At 44.1% G+C, this 18,660-nt stretch overlaps 2 protein-coding genes across 3 annotated transcripts in view; one reads left to right on the top strand and one right to left on the bottom strand.

Moving 5' to 3' along the window:
- Positions 1 to 10,317, top strand: part of FITM2 (fat storage inducing transmembrane protein 2) — a 42,865-nt gene extending 32,548 nt beyond the window's left edge. For both annotated transcript variants that reach the window (XM_030208933.1, XM_030208934.1), the window contains one exon: positions 6,521 to 10,317. In XM_030208933.1, the coding sequence (XP_030064793.1) occupies positions 6,521 to 7,320 (800 nt within the window). In that variant the 3' untranslated portion in view covers positions 7,321 to 10,317. The remainder of the gene's footprint in view (positions 1 to 6,520) is intronic.
- Positions 10,318 to 10,421: 104 nt separating this feature from the next.
- MTM1 (myotubularin 1) overlaps positions 10,422 to 18,660 on the bottom strand; it is a 199,101-nt gene continuing 190,862 nt past the window's right edge. The window contains exons 14-15 of the mRNA XM_030208931.1: positions 12,298 to 12,474; positions 10,422 to 10,665 (exon numbers count right to left, since the gene is read on the bottom strand). Of these exons, the coding sequence (XP_030064791.1) occupies positions 10,498 to 10,665; positions 12,298 to 12,474 (345 nt within the window). The 3' untranslated portion in view covers positions 10,422 to 10,497. The remainder of the gene's footprint in view (positions 10,666 to 12,297; positions 12,475 to 18,660) is intronic.

An 18,660-nucleotide genomic window follows, 5' to 3' on the forward strand; every position in this document is an offset into this window, starting at 1 on the left:
ACGGTGGCCACCCTCAGAGACAAATATGGTAGATTGACCAACGACCACCTCCAAATAGGTCAAATTTTCACCACATATTTTGCTACACTATATAAAAGTCAAGGAGGGCCCCGAGGGGAGGCATTGGTTAAATATTTACAAGAAACGCAGTTACCACAATTGCGCACAAACCACGTAGAACAGTTGAACGTACCAGTGACAATGGGAGAATTGCAAAAGGCAGTGAAAACGCTGAAAATGCGGTCGGCTCCCGGCCCTGATGGATTCTCAGGGGAGTATTATAGAATGTTACCCCCCGGAGCTTTAGTAAATTTACTCAGTTACTTTGAGGAGGTGGTGGAAGAAGGGAAATTACCGTTGTACGCTAACACAGCCCTTATAACGTTAATCCCGAAAGCAGGCAAGTCCCCAGAAAGACCAGGGTCCTACCGGCCAATATCTCTATTGAATGTGGAGATAAAATTATTATCCAAGATACTGGCTGAACGATTGGCACTGTGCTTGCCAGATCTGATAGGACCAGAACAGGTTGGGTTTATAAAGAAAAGGAGAGCGGTCCATAATGTCCGAAAATTAATGCTTGCAATGGCGACATGCACACTAAAAAATATACCCATGTGGGTGTTAAGCCTTGACGCTGAGAAGGCGTTCGACCTAGTACATTGGGACTATTTATTTCAGGTACTGGCAACGGTAGGAATTTCAGGATGGTTTCTTAGGGCAGTGGAAGTATTATATAAAGACCCCACAGCCAGTGTAATAGTAAATGGAAGGCGAGAAAGGGAGTTTCCAATTCAAAGGGGTACAAGACAGGGCTGCCCACTGTCACCTCTATTATTTGTGCTGGCACTGGAACCCCTGTTAGAAAATTTAAGGCGGGCGCAAGAAGTGAAAGGGGTAAAAGTGGGAGACCATCATCTGAAGGTGTTCGCTTATGCAGACGACCTACTCCTTACCATAACAGACCCCAATAACTCCCTAGCAGGAGTATTAAAAAGGGTGGAGAGATTTGGGGGATTTTCAGGGTTCAGGTTAAATCACACTAAGTCTTATGTCCTTCCGGTGACAGAGTCAGACCAGAAACAGCACAGGGACCCCCAACAATTAACCTGGACCAAAGGGCCAATCAAATACCTAGGAGTTTGGCTCCCAGTGGACCTAGCCACCATGTATAAAGAAAATGTCACACGACTGTTGAAAGAGACTGCAGAAAGATTGCATATGTGGAAACAACTACCTGTCACGCTTTTGGGAAGGATAGCCTTATATAACATGTGCATTGTACCAAAATGGTTGTATGTTTTCCAAACAATACCGTTATATTTGACAAAAAAAGATGAGAAGAAGTTAAATAGACTTTTGCAAGCATTCCTATGGAAGGGGAAAAAGGCGCGACTCTCAATGTCAACTCTGACAACTCCAGTGGAATATGGGGGGCTAGGTCTATTAAGTGTGAGATACCTGACGGTGGCATGTGGAATGCGTCACATTAACGACTGGTTCAGAGAGACAGAGGATTTCTCCAATACCAAATTAGAGCTCCAGATGATACCGGAGTTGCACTTTACAAGTTATTTGCATGCAGGTGGGGGGCCCACTCCAGACATCTTGAAATACTCAATGATACTGCCAACGGCAAAGGCGACCTGGTCTTGGGTGTGCCGCCTACACAAGTTTTCAGCAAAAATAACGCCCTTACAGGCCATCTGCGGAAATGCACAGTTTGCACCTGGGAGGTTATATCCAATATTTCGAAAATGGAGGCGCAAGGGACTGATATATCTGCAACATGCTTTGGACCTGGAGGGGAAGATTAAACCATTTGTGGACTTACAAACTGAGTTTGGCCTTCCGGATGCGGACAAATTTTATTATATGCAGTTGAAGCACTACACAGACTCTTTGGGATGGGACTCGCTGGCAGAAGATGTACAAGAGGAACTGCCATTAGCATTTTCTCTGACGGCCCAGCAGGAAGTTCCACTCACATTTCACCACAGACATATAAAGGACACGATGGAGGAACCAGACTATATTAGATTAGCAACACAATGGAGCAATGAACTTCATACTAACATCTCAGCCACACAACTAAAAGCGCATGTTTTGTCCATCAGACGTGTCAGCGCGGCAGCGAGTCATTGGGAGATACAGTATAAGTTTGCAATGCGAATACATATAGCTCCTAGAAGAGCTTTCCACATGGGAGTGTCTTCATGGGGCGAATGCCCAAAATGTGGAGAGACCGGAGCAACACTGGGACATATGTATTGGACATGCGTGGATGTGGGGAAATTCTGGAAAGCTATCTTGTCCTCTGTGTCTAAACTTTGGAATACAAAGTGGTTGTACGATGCTGGACTACTATTTGGACACCCTAAATTGCTAAAGCCCAGCCCTAGGGCATTCGCAGAGTTTGTGGCCAAGGCGACCATCACTTCCAAGCAGATTATATTAACAGAATGGATCTCGCACAGGGCTCCCACGTTGCATCAGTGGCGGACCCGCATGTTGCTAATGATGCGCCTGGAGCGTGCGGGTTTGTTTGATATGGAATCGAAAGCTGGGAAGAAATTTCAACAATGCTGGAGTCCCTTCTGGATGACGCTCACACCAAAAGCGCGAAGCCATCTGCTGAACGTATGACTGTAGAGACATGTGTGCTATAATAAGATTGAGTTAAGAGATGATGAGTCCCTAAAGGGGGGGGAAGGAATAGACCCCCAGGGGGGGGAGGGAAAAGGGGGGGGGAGGAGGGGGAAAAGGGGGGGGGAAGGGGGAAAAAGGGGAGGAAGGAGGGCAAAGGGATATTACAAATTGGTTGATGATTGCATGTTATACTGTTTCAATTTTACAGCTGTATTTATGGAATATTTTCATCAATAAAAATGATTTAAACATAAACTGTCTCCCCTGGAAAGGGTTTTTTTTTTTTTGGGGGGGGGGGGGGGGGGGGTTATAGGAGAAAATAAATTTTGATTCCTGCCCTTTCTGCAGAGGTATCTAGCTTAAAGACTGTTTTTATGCAGTAATCATAATAATGCTACCATAATATGAACCTCTCTCTATACTATAATTTTGTCAAAATGACATTGAGGGTCATAATCTAACGCCCATCTCCATGGGTGTCTATGTCCGAGAACGGGTACGTGAAGGGGCAGGACAGACCGTATTTTCAAAAAAAAAAAAAAATGGCCGCCCATTTTTTTTTCGATAATATGGTTTGTGCCCAGGAAATTCATCGGAGTTGCGTGGATTTGAGCTGGGCGGTTTCGTTTTTCAGCGATAATGGAAACCGATGGCGCCCAGCTCAAAAACGAACAAATCCAAGGCATTTGGTCATGGGAGGGGCCAGGATTCGTAGTGCACTGGTCCCCCTCACATGCCAGGACACCAACCGGGCACCCTAGGGGGCACTTGTAACAATTAAAAAAAAAAAGTCAAATACCTTCCAAGTCCATAGCTCCCTTCCTTTGGGTGCTGAGCCCCTCAAATCCCCCCCCCCCAAACCCACTGCCCACAACTCTACACCATTACCATAGCCCTTATGGCTGAAGGGGGGCACCTACATGTGGGTACAGTGGGTTTTGGGGGCGGTTTGGAGGGCTCCCATTTACCACCACAAGTGAAATAGGTAGGGGGGGATGGGCCTGGGTCTACCTGCCTGAAGTCCACTGCACCCCCTAACAACTGCTCCAGGGACCTGCATACTGCTGTGATGGAGCTGGGTATGGCATTTGAGGCTGGAAAACAAAGTTGTTAAAGTTGTTTTTTTTTTTGTGGGAGGGGGTTAGTGACCACTGGGGGAGTCAGGGGTGGTCATCCCCGATTCCCTCCAGTGGCCATCTGGTCATTTAGGGCACTTTTTTTGGGACTTGTTCGTGAAAAAAAAAAGGGTCCAAAAAAGTGACTTAAATTCACGCTAAAAACGCCTTACTTTTTTCGATTATCGGCCGAAGGCGCCCATCTCTCCTCGGAAGATAAACACACCCCAGTCCCTTCACCATGTCTCCGACACGCCCCCGTCAACTTTGTTCGTTTCCGCGACGGAGTGCAGTTGAAGACGCCCAAAATCGGCTTTCAATTATACCGATTTGGGCGCCTTTGTGAGATGGGTGCCTATCTCCCGATTTGGGTCGAAATATGGGTGCCCATCACTTTCGAAAATAATGCCGATTGTCCCCCCCCCCCCCCCCCCCCCCCATTATAGAAATATAAAATATCAAAATATTTGCTCTACCAATATAGCTAGATATGACTAATATTTTAGACCTGGGGCAGACCCAGACAGTCATGTTTTTAGGATATTCACAACGAATATGCATGAGATAGATTAGCATGCAGTCTCCTTGATATGCAAATCTCATGCATATTCATTGTGAATATCCTGACCGGCTGGGTACACCCCAAGGAATGGGTTGAGAAGCACTAGTCTAGACATTGAGGGGCCCTTTTACAGAGCAGCAGTAAGCCCAACGAGGGCTTACCGCTCGCTCTTTCAGGACTACAGCCAGCCCAACGCGGCCACCAGAGATATTCCTGCCCTAGCATGCGCCATTTCCGGGGGAAAAAGATAACCCTTGGAAATGGCTTGCGCAGTGATAACATGGTGGTAATCGTGCATGGCCGTGCGCTACCCGGTTATCGCCGGGTTAGAGCAGGAGCCCTCATCGCTACCTCAGTGGGTGGCACTAAGGGCTTCCAGTCACATGGCCTTGCCGTAAGAGTTCTCTTACCACATGGCCATGTATGGCTGGAGTCTTTTTACCCGCTGCGGCATGCTATAAGTTATATGTGGAAGTGTGAGTCCCCCCTGTCAAATATGTGCTATGTAAGATATGTGCATATTTAAAGAATAGACAAAATTCTGGCATTTCTGCATAAATGTGCTATTTTAAATATTTATGCATCTAGTCACCATATAAATTTTACTGCCCACGGTGACTAGTCTTGCCTAGTGAGTAAAATATGTATATAAACTTCACATCATGCATACCTTTATCTATATGGGGCATGTATACATTGTAGGAGAAAATATTGGGTTTTCAAGTATGTGTCGTAGTTTTTTCTTCTTGTCAACCTACAGATATGAAAGGAACATTGTTTATGCGCACTTTATATATATATATATATATATATATATATAGTGCGCATAAACAATGTTCCTTTCATATCTGTAGGTTGACAAGAAAAAACTACGACACAATGTATACATGCCCCATATAGATAAAGGTATGCATGATGTGAAGTTTATATACATATTTTACTCACTAGTCAAGACTAGTCAGCGTGGGCACTAAAATTTATATATATCAAGTGCACATAAACAATGTTCCTTTCACACACAATAATTGTATATAGATTTTCAAAATGCAAAGGAAACTGATGGTAAAGGTGCCCGTGTATTTGGCATATGGGGTAATTTTCAAAAATCTGCTCCATTTTATTTCACGTTGAAGTGTCTCCATTGAACAGAATATAAAAGGAATGATATGATGTACAGACCCATGCTGTATTAAGTTGTGCAGCCAACGTGTGATGGGGAACAGAAAGGAAATTTGCACCTAATTTGCTTGTTACTGTATTTTTCAACATATCTGTACTGAAAAAAGTAATGACACAAGAAGAAATTACTCCTGTGCAGTCTTGTGAAATCTACCTTAATACAAAGCATTTATTCAGTAAAAGGTGCTCATCCATTTTTGACTCTGACAATTACTCTATCTTAATGTCTTACTGTTTTTTTTCCATACTATAAAATAAGATTGTAATGTGACCAAATCCATAATATTTACATAGTTTACAAAAGCTAGAAGTTCACAAGCCACATTTTATATATGTAGAAAATTGTGGCCCTTACAATAACGTATTTTTGCAGGGCATGAAAAATGTATTATCTGATATGACTTTATAACATAATCCTATTGCTAACTCTTACACTGTAACTTAAGAACCTATACAACATTTACAATCAAGCAGCATTCTGCAAAAATCACTCCTTTAAAATATGTTTTTTTTCTTTATAAACAGTCCTTTTTAATATACTGGAAACAAACACTGAATTGCTGGAAGCCTCACCCATATGAATAATCTAAAAAGAGAAATAGATTTAGCAACATCTTATTAAAAATACTCATCTAAACACCACAAAATAAAAACAAGAAGTCTCCAAATGTAAAACTGGATCTTGAACAGTCTCATGTGTATATCATAAACATAATCTAACCTAATATTCCAAAACCGTATAGGTTTAGTTGATGCCCAATAGGAAAAAGGTTATTGGAGGAACTGACTAAAAGTGCATATGGTCAATATGATATAAATGATGAACAGGTTTTTAAAATACCTTCATAAATGTGCTTTGGTATAAAAACACCTCTGAGCAGGTACTATGTCATCTAAGAAAATATGGTTATATGTTTGAGCATGAGGCACATACTAGTTGGTTGCATCTGACATTTTAATATCCTATAAACAGTCATTTTGCTTTTCATTTTTACACTTGTTTTAATTCATCTAGGCAATTTCCTGATAAAGTGCTTGGAGAGCTGTACCCAGTTCTTGAAAACATACTGCCTGACGATGGCACTGCGCCAGCGCCTGTACCTGGTGTTACTGTGCATCACTGTCATTGGTTCACTCTTCAAAGAGCTCTTACCACTGCCGGACTCCTACCTGAACAATAAACGGAACTTTCTTAATGTGTATTTTGTCAAGGTAGCTTGGGCCTGGACTTTCTGGCTGCTCTTGCCTTTCATTGCTATCACCACATTTTATCTCACAAGAAACCAAAAAGAGGTTTTGCGGCGATTAAGTACTCTTCTAATTGGAACAATTATTTGGTATGTCTGCACCAGATTCTTCATGTTCATTGAAAACTTGACAGGCAGCTGCTACACATCTGAGGCACTCCAAGACCTAAAAGAGGAGCATGAAAATAAGAAAGCATGTGTGATGGGTGGTGGAGTGTGGTATGGGTTTGATATTTCTGGACATTCCTTCCTTCTACCCTACTGCATTCTGATGATTGTGGAAGAAACAGCTGTGGTGCACGAGCTGAAGCTACAGAAAAACCAGTACATTCATATTATTGTTAGTGCTCTGTTTGTTGCTCTGGGTATCCTGGCCTTGATCTGGGTTTGGATGTTTTTTTGCACAGCTATTTATTTCCATGACATTTACCAAAAGTTATTTGGAACTGCATTTGGTTTGCTGGCCTGGTATGGGACATATCAAGCATGGTACTTACACCCAATATCCCCGGGACGACCTCCTCAAGGTTCTTATCTGAAGTCAAAACAACATAGCTATAGACTATAATTTACAACTGGTCTCCATGAAAGAATATTTAATGGTTACCTAATGCCTCAATTAATCCTAACTGTATTTGGATCATGAATTTGGGTAACTACTAATTTAACCTAGCTGAAAGGGCAGTCTGAAAACTGTTCTCTTTCTCTCCACGTGGCTACAAAATGTGCATAGTTTACAACACACATACTTTTTATCCCATGTAAAAGAGAAATTCCTAGGGACTTATTTTAGGTTTGGGAAGAAAATAATACATGTAAATTCCATTTTCAAATCTACATGTGTTCTTTTCTATTAAAAAAAAAGGGGGGCCCCATTTACTAAGCCGTGCTGTAGACGTGCAAACTTTTTACAGCACACTAAAACTTAGCGCACACTAACAAGAGACACCATTATATTCCTATGGGTGTCTTTATCGTTTGGGCATCTACAGCGCGACTTAGTAAACAGGGCCCTCAGTGTAAATAATTCTGCAGGTACGTTTTCATGGGACAGTTTTCAAAGGGAAAGTATGGAAAAGTTATGCCTTATCTGGTAACTTTCTTTCCTTTAGTCGCAGCAGATGAATCCAGAGTCATGTGCATTGTGCCCAACTACCACATGCTGGTAGATGGGCACAACCCACATATCTCTGGATTTATCTGCTGCAGACGCTAAGGAAGTATATAGACTTGGCCTTTGAAACTGGTACAACATTGGGAAATTGAAAAATGACCCCTTAAATTACCATATGTTAAAGTTGTTGGATTTTTTTTTGCATCAGGCTTAAATACGTATTTTTAGTAAGGAAATTTTATAATATTCTAAAGACTACTACTTAGAATATTAGTGCTCACTATGCAGACAGTATAACCGCATGCAGTCATTAATGAAAAAATGGATATTGGAGTATCTTGAATTCAGCATCAGGCAGAATCTAAGGTAGCAAGGTTTTACCAATGACCGATCATGTTGAACAAGCTGAACAACATCTTAGATTAGTCAACTTTGGTACAGTTTAATTCTATAATCAGACTAGAGTAAGTGTTTTGACAAGTCCCATGTAGGGAGGCTCATAAATAAGCTGACTGCAGCCTAAGGGTGGGTCTTGAAGTGATTGAGTTAAAATTAATTGAATTACAGGCAGAAGACAATAACTACAGTTCATGTTAAGGAAGAGCAATTATCAGTGGAATGCTTCTATTCAATATTTCTATAAGGAGCACTACAGAGGGAGCTAGCATTATAGTGACAGAGAACAATTTTCAAAGCCTTTTGCTTGGATAGATACTGTCTGCAACTGTGATACTAAGATCTGAAGCAAAATAGACAAAATGATCTAAGACTTTAAAAAGTGGTTATAAGCTCCTGGTAGCTAAGATTCAATATGGTCACTACAATAAAAAAAAAAAAAAACCAAATCACAAAACCCCAAACCACTGTACCAACTCGTACAGGCTTGCTGACCAGGAAAATATACATTACTACGTATGGTCAATTGATTCAATTAGTGATTCAAATTACATGAAAGAAAGTATTGCATCATGCAGCTAAAATACAGAAATCAAATTAGATTGAAAACAGCAGGCCATGCAATCTATTATTTCTCTGGCCAATGCACTATGGTGAGGTATAGGCCATATTAACAAAAAAGGGAGCTGATGATATGTAAGAACAAATCACTACTGAGACTTCAACTGGAGTATTTTGGCCCACTATGGAGGCTGTATCAAGAATATAGACAGTCTGGAGAAAATCTACCAAAATGGTACAGTGGCTGCATGAAAATGATATGATGGAGACATTCAGAAACAACACTAGAAATGTTGCACAAGAAGCAAACTCTCTTTGTGAAAAGGAAACATTAGCACAGGAAGTCATACTGCTATTCAAAATGAATAAACTAGGAGTAATATCCAAAAGTGTTTTTTGCTTAAATGGTGGTGAATACAGTGAACGATCTCACAGTGAAAGGAAAATATATACTTAAGTATAGAGGATCTGTAGTTCTGAGGAAGTGAAGGAGAAAAACAAGAGGTCAAGTGGAATCTGCAAATTGGACTGGCTGGATAAGTCTTATCTGCTGTCAGTCTATTGTTAAGGTGCAGTCCAAAAGTACCATTATAATGCCAATCTCTAACTGGCAGAGGTATTTAATGTTTAGAGGCAATAATCCTGCCACATGTTAAAGAAAAAAGGCATAAAAAGCTAAAGCTTGCTCTTGTAGGTTGAAAGTGCATTAACAACAGAACAATGCTATAGTACATGAGCTTTTCAGATCACATAGTTCACTCGCACATCTGAAGAAAGGAAATAGGTGGTGGCAACAGCTCACATACTACATCATCAGTTAGTTGGACCAATAAAACGTATTGCAGCATACAAAGATTCCATTCTTCTTTAGGATTAATACAGCCACTGGAACTTTCCTAGCCTTTCAACACTATTTTATCTCTAGCAACACATGTGGAGAGCATTCAAAGTGCAATGGAGAATAATACGTCTTTATGTGCATAGATGTTCCAAGGACCATATTCATGATGGTGACTGTTGTAAGAAGGGGGGAGGGGCGGAGAGAAAGAGGAGAGTTACAACCAACAGCTCTGAAGGATCATAAAGATCATAATCAAAGTCTGATATATACCACCTTTTAAGATCACACTGTATTATCAAAAATAAAAACACTGATCTTGATTTGAACTTTCAGTTGACAACTCACTTGAAAACCCGCTTTGTTTCATTTAAGCCACTGCAGTACACCTTAAAAATTACCATCCTGAAAACTGCAATCTTTTCATCTGTATCTTGAGAAAAGGGTGTATGAATAACATATTTTTAGAAACAGTAGGTGAGTCATGGTTAAAGGAACACCGTGTAATTTTGATTGTTTGTGTTTATCCATGACTCACCTACTGTTTATAAATAACAAATGTAATTCATGCTAAAATAGATTTTATCCAGATTTGGTTTTTTACCTGTTTTCTCTGTGTTTCTTCCCTAAATACCTTCCATAAAAATTCAAACATACAGTTATTACAAGGATGCATCTTTGTAGTCAATGCACAGAAGTCTGAAAGGCACATTTTATATTCAAAGGAGAAATAAAATGTAGAACTTCAAGTTATTTCTCACTGTGGAGAAGATATCAGAAGAGTCAAAATATTCCTTTGCATATAACTTTAAAATCTATCAATGTCTGCACTTATGTCAAAATGGTGTGCGCAGCTGGGATATCATTTGTGAGGGGGAAGAAGGTGCTGTTGATGAAGTGGACATCTTCGATGAATTGGCAATTTGCAGCTCTTCCAGTTTCCTGATGTAATCATCCCGTAGAGCCAACAGTTCCATGTAACGCTGCTCCACTGGATTGGGCGGCTACATAACAGAGTAAAAAAAAGAAGACAGTCTGAATCCTGAAATACTGTGGTTCCGAAAAGTATCATTCCTCATGAAGGCAATGGTTAAAATGGTAACTAGCATTTATGAAATTACAGTAAAGCTAGTGGAAGCTATGATTCCTTTGCATTCAGGTACTGGCACTTGAATGTTTAGAAGGAAAGAAGTACCAACAAGTGAATAAGAAAATTGACAAATACAAATTAACACAAAATTAAACACCAAACCAGCTATGCTAATGTATATAGTATTTTTCTTGTAAATTTTTATTTTATTACATTTGTACCCCGCGCTTTCCCACTCATGGCAGGCTCTATGTGGCGGGCAATGGAGGGTTAAGTGACTTGCCCAGAGTCACAAGGAGCTGCCTGTGCCGGGAATCGAACTCAGTTCCCCAGGACCAAAGTCCACCACCCTAACCACCAGGCCACTCCTCCACTCATGAATGAAGCTGCATCCCATCTATCAATACCATCAAGGCTGGTCAATAGCACAAAAAAAAAATCTGTTTTGTAGAACATGTTGATATTAATCTATTTTGTTAGCTGAACACTGTTCTACGTAGTATGGGGTGGGGGCATGCTACTCTGCTGTTTCAAGTAGGTCTCTTCCTGTTTCATAATACAGTAGAAACCCAATATGAGGACAAGAGCATAAATGCAAATATCCTTCTTATCCAAATTATAAAACAAAATGGTAGCTCCAGCCAATCAACAGCTACATTTAGTGGGCATTAAAACAATGAAAGCCTACAGCAGCATGCTGTTGATAAAGAAAAAATTGCTCTCTCTTTATGATTCCATACTCTAATAATACTAACAGACATCCCATAATTGTCTTTGTATTTTTTGGTGTGAGATTTCAACCAAGGCAAGTCCATCTAGCTATCAGCAGAGACAATTCTTTCATGAGAAAGTAACCACTACTGCTTAAACAGTTTACCATTATGGCATAAAATCCTAATTACCCTGTTATTAACATTCCAGTACCATGGCTGCCTATAGATGGATATTTCAGTTTTATTTTAATCATTTGTAGCATATGATCAAAACACTTTACAGGCTATTCCCCATAGTGCTGTGGCTGCAGGTGTGCTGAAAGGTCTCTAAAGCAATGAAAATTATAAGAGACATCAGCATTGGTCTCCATAAAAATATGTAGATACCATGTCCTATCATGGCAGATAATGTCAAGACATTGTAGAAGTAGTACAGACAGATCTGTGTATGCTTTTTAACACTGGGGCAGTATAGACTTAATTTTTGTATATAGTACCTGCAAGCCCGAAAACCACCAAAGCAGTGTACATTGAGGTACAGTAGGTATTTTTCTGTCTCTAAAGCTCACAGTTTTTACCTGAGACAATGGAGGGTTAAGTAACTTGCTCAAGATCACAAGGAGTGGCAGTGGGATTTGAACCAGTCTTCCCTGGCTCTCAGCCCACTACTGTAGCCATTAGGCTACTCCTCCAGTCAAACCTCGTGTTAATCAAGACCAAAATAATTAAAGAAACCCATTACAGTGAATGGCTAAAGCTGACAGGGATTAAGTAAAAAATACTCTGGTCACATTAACAAGTTTCTTACAAGTATCAGAGTTACCCCAGTTTACCTGTTGCCAAATCCTTGGGTTCCATCTAATGTAATAATTAACCCAAAGTTCCAGATGACGCATGCTTGCCACGGGATACAGTACTCGTTTCAGTTCTTTAGTGTAAAAAGGATTTGTGTACTTCGTTTTTTCACTATTTACCAATGACCACAGTGATACAGTTTTCTCTCTTACTTTCTGTAAAGAAATGACAATACAAAATCATCAACATGAATATGGTAAAATAGTTAATTACTTGTAGCAGATGTTTTCCAACATCATCAGGATAGGAATCCTTGCACGTGGTTGACATCATCTGTCACAGCCTCTGCAGGAACCTTTCTCCAGCATGTCCAGAACTTTTGAGAATGTCTCACTGTGCATGTTCGTATATTTCTGCCTGCCACTGTCGCAAGGGACCCCCCTTAAGTCCATTGCAAACGTCTGAGAATACAACGCTTCAGGGAGGAAGGTGTTTGGGTAGTTTCCTTTCCTTCTGTCCTCAGAAAACAACTGCTATAGGTGTTTTTTCTCCAAGGAAATGCAGGATAGCTAAGTCTTCATACACAGGACTCCCGAGATACAGGCTGTCTTAAACAGAACAAAGGGAAAACAGAACCTGGGGTGTTTTAACAAACAAACACCAAAACTGTTTTCAGCAGCAACAAGCCTTAAATTATGCGTTTTTATTTAGGAAGGAAGCCTGGAACTGAAAGTATTGGGCCAAACGGGATGGAGTTGGATTTTAAACCCTAAATTAGACTGTCTGGCCAAACCTACTGTTGCCTCAGACGCCCTATTCTAGGCAATAATGTGAAGTGAATGTAAGGAGCAAAGCCCTCTGTTGCTGTAGCCCTGAAAATCTCTTCTATGGAGGGAGACCTCAAATAGGCTATCAATGCTGCCATAGGTCTTATATTATCAACTTTGACATTACCCTCTAGAGTCAGACCCTTTTGGGCATAAGTGAAAGAAATGCAGTCTGCTATTCAACTAGAGAGTGTGTGTTTGCCAACGATAACCCTCATCCTGAATGGACTTTCTATGGTCTTTAGTTTCAGATAGAAGGCCAAGGCTCTCTTGTAGTATGAAGTGTGCACTGGTTTGTTTGGGTTTTTTTTTTTTTGGGGGGGGGGGGGAAGGTTGATAGGATGACTGATTGGTTAAGATGGGAGTCCAGCACTACTGTGAGAAGGAACTTTAGATGGATGCACAGAACCACTCTGTTATTGAAAATCTAGGTGTAAGATAGAGCCAGTCATTCTACCTGGTATTCATTCATTCTACAACCTGAAGTAACCACCAAAATCATGACTTTCCAAGGTCAGGTACTTCAGGTGGCAGGTATCCAGTGGCTCAAATGGAGCTTTCATCAGCTGGAAAAAAAACAACAATGAAGTCTTATGACACTGCAGGTGGCTTGATAGAAGGCTTCAATAGAAAGAAGCCCTCCATAAACTGAACAACTAAAAGCTGTACAGAGATAGGTTTACAATCTACCTGATGATAAGTTCCAAATGCACAAAGGTAAAGGCCAGACTCAGACTGGAGAGTCTATCCTTTACCTCCTTTGTCAGGGGAATGGCTGCGGCTATTCCTTTCCCTATGGAGGTTGAGGATGAGCCCAGGGCTGAGATGCTCGAGGTCCTGGATTATCCTTCTCCGCCTAGAGAGGCTGCAACGGCTCCTTTGCCTAACGTACTGAAGGAAGTCCTTATGCGAAACTGGTCGTTCCCTCTGTCTAATCCCGTGATCCCGAAAAAAGCTGAATCCCAATATCGGATCCACGGTGAACCTTTCCGGAGATGGGAGGGCGGTAGAACGAGAGGACATGATATGAGAGTGAAGGGGGGCAGACTCAAGAAAAATGTCAGGAAGTATTTTTTCACGGAGAGAGTGGTAGATACTTGGAATGCCCTCCCGCGGGAGGTGGTGGAGATGAAAACGGTAGTGCAATTCAAGCATGCGTGGGATAAACATAAAGGAATCCTGTGCAGAAGGAATGGATCCTCAGAAGCTTAGCTGCTGGTGTTTGGGTGGTGGGGCTAGTTCTGGGCAAGACTTCTACGGTCTGTCCTGAAAATGGGGCTAGTTCTGGGCAAGACTTCTACGGTCTGTGTCCTGAAAATGGCAGATACAAATCAAGGTAAGGTATACACAAGAAGTAGCACATATGAGTTTATCTTGTTGGGCAGACTAGATGGACCATGCAGGTCTTTTTCTGCCGTCATCTACTATGTTACTATGTTAGAGATGTAGAAGCCTCTTCCATTTATAACTGTATGTCCCTAGTCAAATCTCTTCTGGCTGCCTGCAAAACCTGAGATACAGAATCAGGCAAGTTAAGGGAAAGCGAATGCTACATACCTGTAGAAGGTATTCTCCGAGGACAGCAGGCTGATTGTTCTCACTGATGGGGTGACGTCCACGGCAGCCCCTCCAATCGGAAACTTCACTAGCAAAGTCCTTTGCTAGCCCTCGCGCGCCCGCGCGCACCGCGCATGCGCGGCCGTCTTCCCGCCCGAAACCGGCTCGAGCCGGCCAGTCCAGTATGTAGCAAGACAATACACTTCAAGGGAAGACACAACTCCAAAGGGGAGGCGGGCGGGTTTGTGAGAACAATCAGCCTGCTGTCCTCGGAGAATACCTTCTACAGGTATGTAGCATTCGCTTTCTCCGAGGACAAGCAGGCTGCTTGTTCTCACTGATGGGGTATCCCTAGCCCCCAGGCTCACTCAAAACAACAACATTGGTCAATTGGGCCTCGCAACGGCGAGGACATAACTGAGATTGACCTAAAAAATTTACCAACTAACTGAGAGTGTAGCCTGGAACAGAACAAACAGGGCCCTCGGGGGGTGGAGTTGGATCCTAAAGCCCAAACAGGTTCTGAAGAACTGACTGCCCGAACCGACTGTCACGTCGGGTATCCTGCTGCAGGCAGTAATGAGATGTGAATGTGTGGACAGATGACCACGTCGCAGCTTTGCAAATTTCCTCCATGGTGGCTGACTTCAAGTGGGCTACCGACGCTGCCATGGCTCTAACATTATGAGCCGTGACATGACCCTCAAGAGCCAGCCCAGCCTGGGCGTAAGTGAAGGAAATGCAATCTGCTAGCCAATTGGATATGGTGCGTTTCCCTACAGCCACTCCCCTCTTGTTGGGATCAAAAGAAACAAACAATTGGGCGGACTGTCTGTGGGGCTGTGTCCGCTCCAGATAGAAGGCCAATGCTCTCTTGCAGTCCAATGTGTGCAGCTGACGTTCAGCAGGGCAGGAATGAGGACGGGGAAAGAAAGTTGGCAAGACAATTGACTGGTTCAGATGGAACTCCGACACAACCTTTGGCAGAAACTTAGGGTGAGTGCGGAGGACTACTCTGTTGTGATGAAATTTGGTGTAAGGGGCCTGGGCTACCAGGGCCTGAAGCTCACTGACTCTACGAGCCGAGGTAACTGCCACCAAGAAAATGACCTTCCAGGTCAAGTACTTCGGATGGCAGGAATTCAGTGGCTCGAAAGGAGGTTTCATCAGCTGGGTGAGAACGACATTGAGATCCCATGACACTGTAGGAGGCTTGACAGGGGGCTTTGACAAAAGCAAACCTCTCATGAAGCGAACAACTAAAGGCTGTCCTGAGATCGGCTTACCTTCCACTTGGTAATGGTATGCACTGATTGCACTAAGGTGAACCCTTACGGAGTTGGTCTTCAGACCAGACTCAGACAAGTGGAGAAGGTATTCAAGCAGGGTCTGTGTAGGACAAGAGCGAGGATCTAGGGCCTTGCTGTCACACCAGACGGCAAACCTCCTCCAATGAAAGAAGTAACTTCTCTTAGTGGAGTCTTTCCTGGAAGCAAGCAAGATGCGGGAGACACCCTCTGGCAGACCCAAAGAGGCAAAGTCTACGCCCTCAACATCCAGGCCGTGAGAGCCAGGGACTGGAGGTTGGGATGCAGAAGAGCCCCTTCGTCCTGCGTGATGAGGGTCGGAAAACACTCCAATCTCCACGGTTCTTCGGAGGATAACTCCAGAAGAAGAGGGAACCAGATCTGACGCGGCCAAAAGGGAGCAATCAGAATCATGGTGCCTCGGTCTTGCTTGAGTTTCAACAAAGTCTTCCCCACCAGAGGAATGGGAGGATAAGCATACAGCAGACCTTCCCCCCAATCCAGGAGGAAGGCATCCGACGCCAGTCTGCCGTGGGCCTGAAGCCTGGAACAGAACTGAGGGACCTTGTGGTTCACTTGAGATGCGAAGAGATCCACCAGGGGGGTGCCCCACGCCTGGAAGATCTGTCGCACCACACGGGAATTGAGCGACCACTCGTGAGGTTGCATAATCCTGCTCAACCTGTCGGCCAGACTGTTGTTTACGCCTGCCAGATATGTGGCTTGGAGCACCATGCCTTGACGGCGAGCCCAGAGCCACATGCTGACGGCTTCCTGACACAGGGGGCGAGATCCGGTGCCCCCCTGCTTGTTGACATAGTACATGGCAACCTGATTGTCTGTCTGAATTTGGATAATTTGGTGGGACAGCCGATCTCTGAAAGCCTTCAGAGCGTTCCAGATCGCTCGCAACTCCAGAAGATTGATCTGTAGATCGCTTTCTTGGAGGGACCACCTTCCTTGGGTGTGAAGCCCATCGACATGAGCTCCCCATCCCAGGAGAGACGCATCCGTGGTCAGCACTTTTTGAGGCTGAGGAATTTGGAAGGGACGTCCCAGAGTCAAATTGGAGCAAATCGTCCACCAATACAGGGATTCGAGAAAACTCGTGGACAGGTGGATCACGTCCTCTAGACCCCCGGCGGCCTGATACCACTGGGAGGCTAGGGTCCATTGAGCAGATCTCATGTGAAGGCGGGCCATGGGAGTCACATGAACTGTGGAAGCCATGTGGCCCAGCAATCTCAACATCTGCCGAGCTGTGATCTGCTGGGACGCTCGCACCCGCGAGACGAGGGACAACAAGTTGTTGGCCCTCGCCTCTGGGAGATAGGCGCGAGCCGTCCGAGAATCCAGCAGGGCTCCGATGAATTCGAGTTTCTGCACTGGGAGAAGATGGGACTTTGGGTAATTTATCACAAACCCCAGTAGCTCCAGGAGGCGAATAGTCATCTGCATGGACTGCAGGGCTCCTGCCTCGGATGTGTTCTTCACCAGCCAATCGTCGAGATATGGGAACACGTGCACCCCCAGCCTGCGAAGCGCCGCTGCTACCACAGCTAGGCACTTTGTGAACACCCTGGGCGCAGAGGCGAGCCCAAAGGGTAGCACACAGTACTGGAAGTGGCGTGCGCCCAGCTGAAATCGCAGATACTGTCTGTGAGCTGGCAGTATCGGGATGTGTGTGTAGGCATCCTTCAAGTCCAGAGAGCATAGCCAATCGTTTTGCTGAATCATGGGGAGAAGGGTGCCCAGGGAAAGCATCCTGAACTTTTCTTTTACGAGATATTTGTTCAGGGCCCTTAGGTCTAGGATGGGACGCATCCCCCCTGTTTTCTTTTCCACAAGGAAGTACCTGGAATAGAACCCCAGCCCTTCTTGCCCGGATGGCACGGGCTCGACCGCATTGGCGCTGAGAAGGGCGGAGAGTTCCTCTGCAAGTACCTGCTTGTGCTGGAAGCTGTAGGACTGAGCTCCCGGTGGACAATTTGGAGGTTGTGAGGCCAAATTGAGGGTGTATCCTTGCCGGACTATTTGGAGAACCCACTGATCGGAGGTTATGAGAGGCCACCTTTGGTGAAAAGCTTTCAACCTCCCTCCGACAGGCAGGTCGCCCGGCACTGACACTTGGATGTCGGCTATGCTCTGCTGGAGCCAGTCAAAAGCTCGCCCCTTGCTTTTGCTGGGGAGCCGCGGGGCCTTGCTGATTCGCACGCTGCTGACGAGAGCGAGCGCGCTGGGGCTTAGCCTGGGCCGCAGGCTGTCGGGAAGGAGGATTGTACCTACGCTTGCCAGAAGTATAGGGAACAGTCTTCCTTCCCCCGAAAAATCGTCTACCTGTAGAGGTAGAAGCTGAAGGCTGCCGGCGGGCGAACTTGTCGAATGCGGTGTCCCGCTGGTGGAGAGACTCTACCACCTGCTCGACTTTTTCGCCAAAAATGTTATCCGCACGGCAAGGCAAGTCCGCAATCCGCTGCTGGATTCTATTCTCCAGGTCGGCGGCACGCAGCCATGAGAGCCTGCGCATCACCACACCTTGAGCAGCGGCCCTGGACGCAACATCAAAAGTGTCATAAACTCCTCTGGCCAGGAATTTTCTGCACGCCTTCAGCTGCCTGACCACCTCCTGAAAAGGCTTGGCTTGCTCAGGGGGAAGAGCATCAACCAAGCCCGCCAACTGCCGCACATTATTCCGCATGTGTATGCTCGT

The sequence above is a fragment of the Microcaecilia unicolor genome, chromosome 7 (assembly GCF_901765095.1).
Source record: "Microcaecilia unicolor chromosome 7, aMicUni1.1, whole genome shotgun sequence".
Lineage (NCBI taxonomy): Eukaryota > Metazoa > Chordata > Amphibia > Gymnophiona > Siphonopidae > Microcaecilia > Microcaecilia unicolor.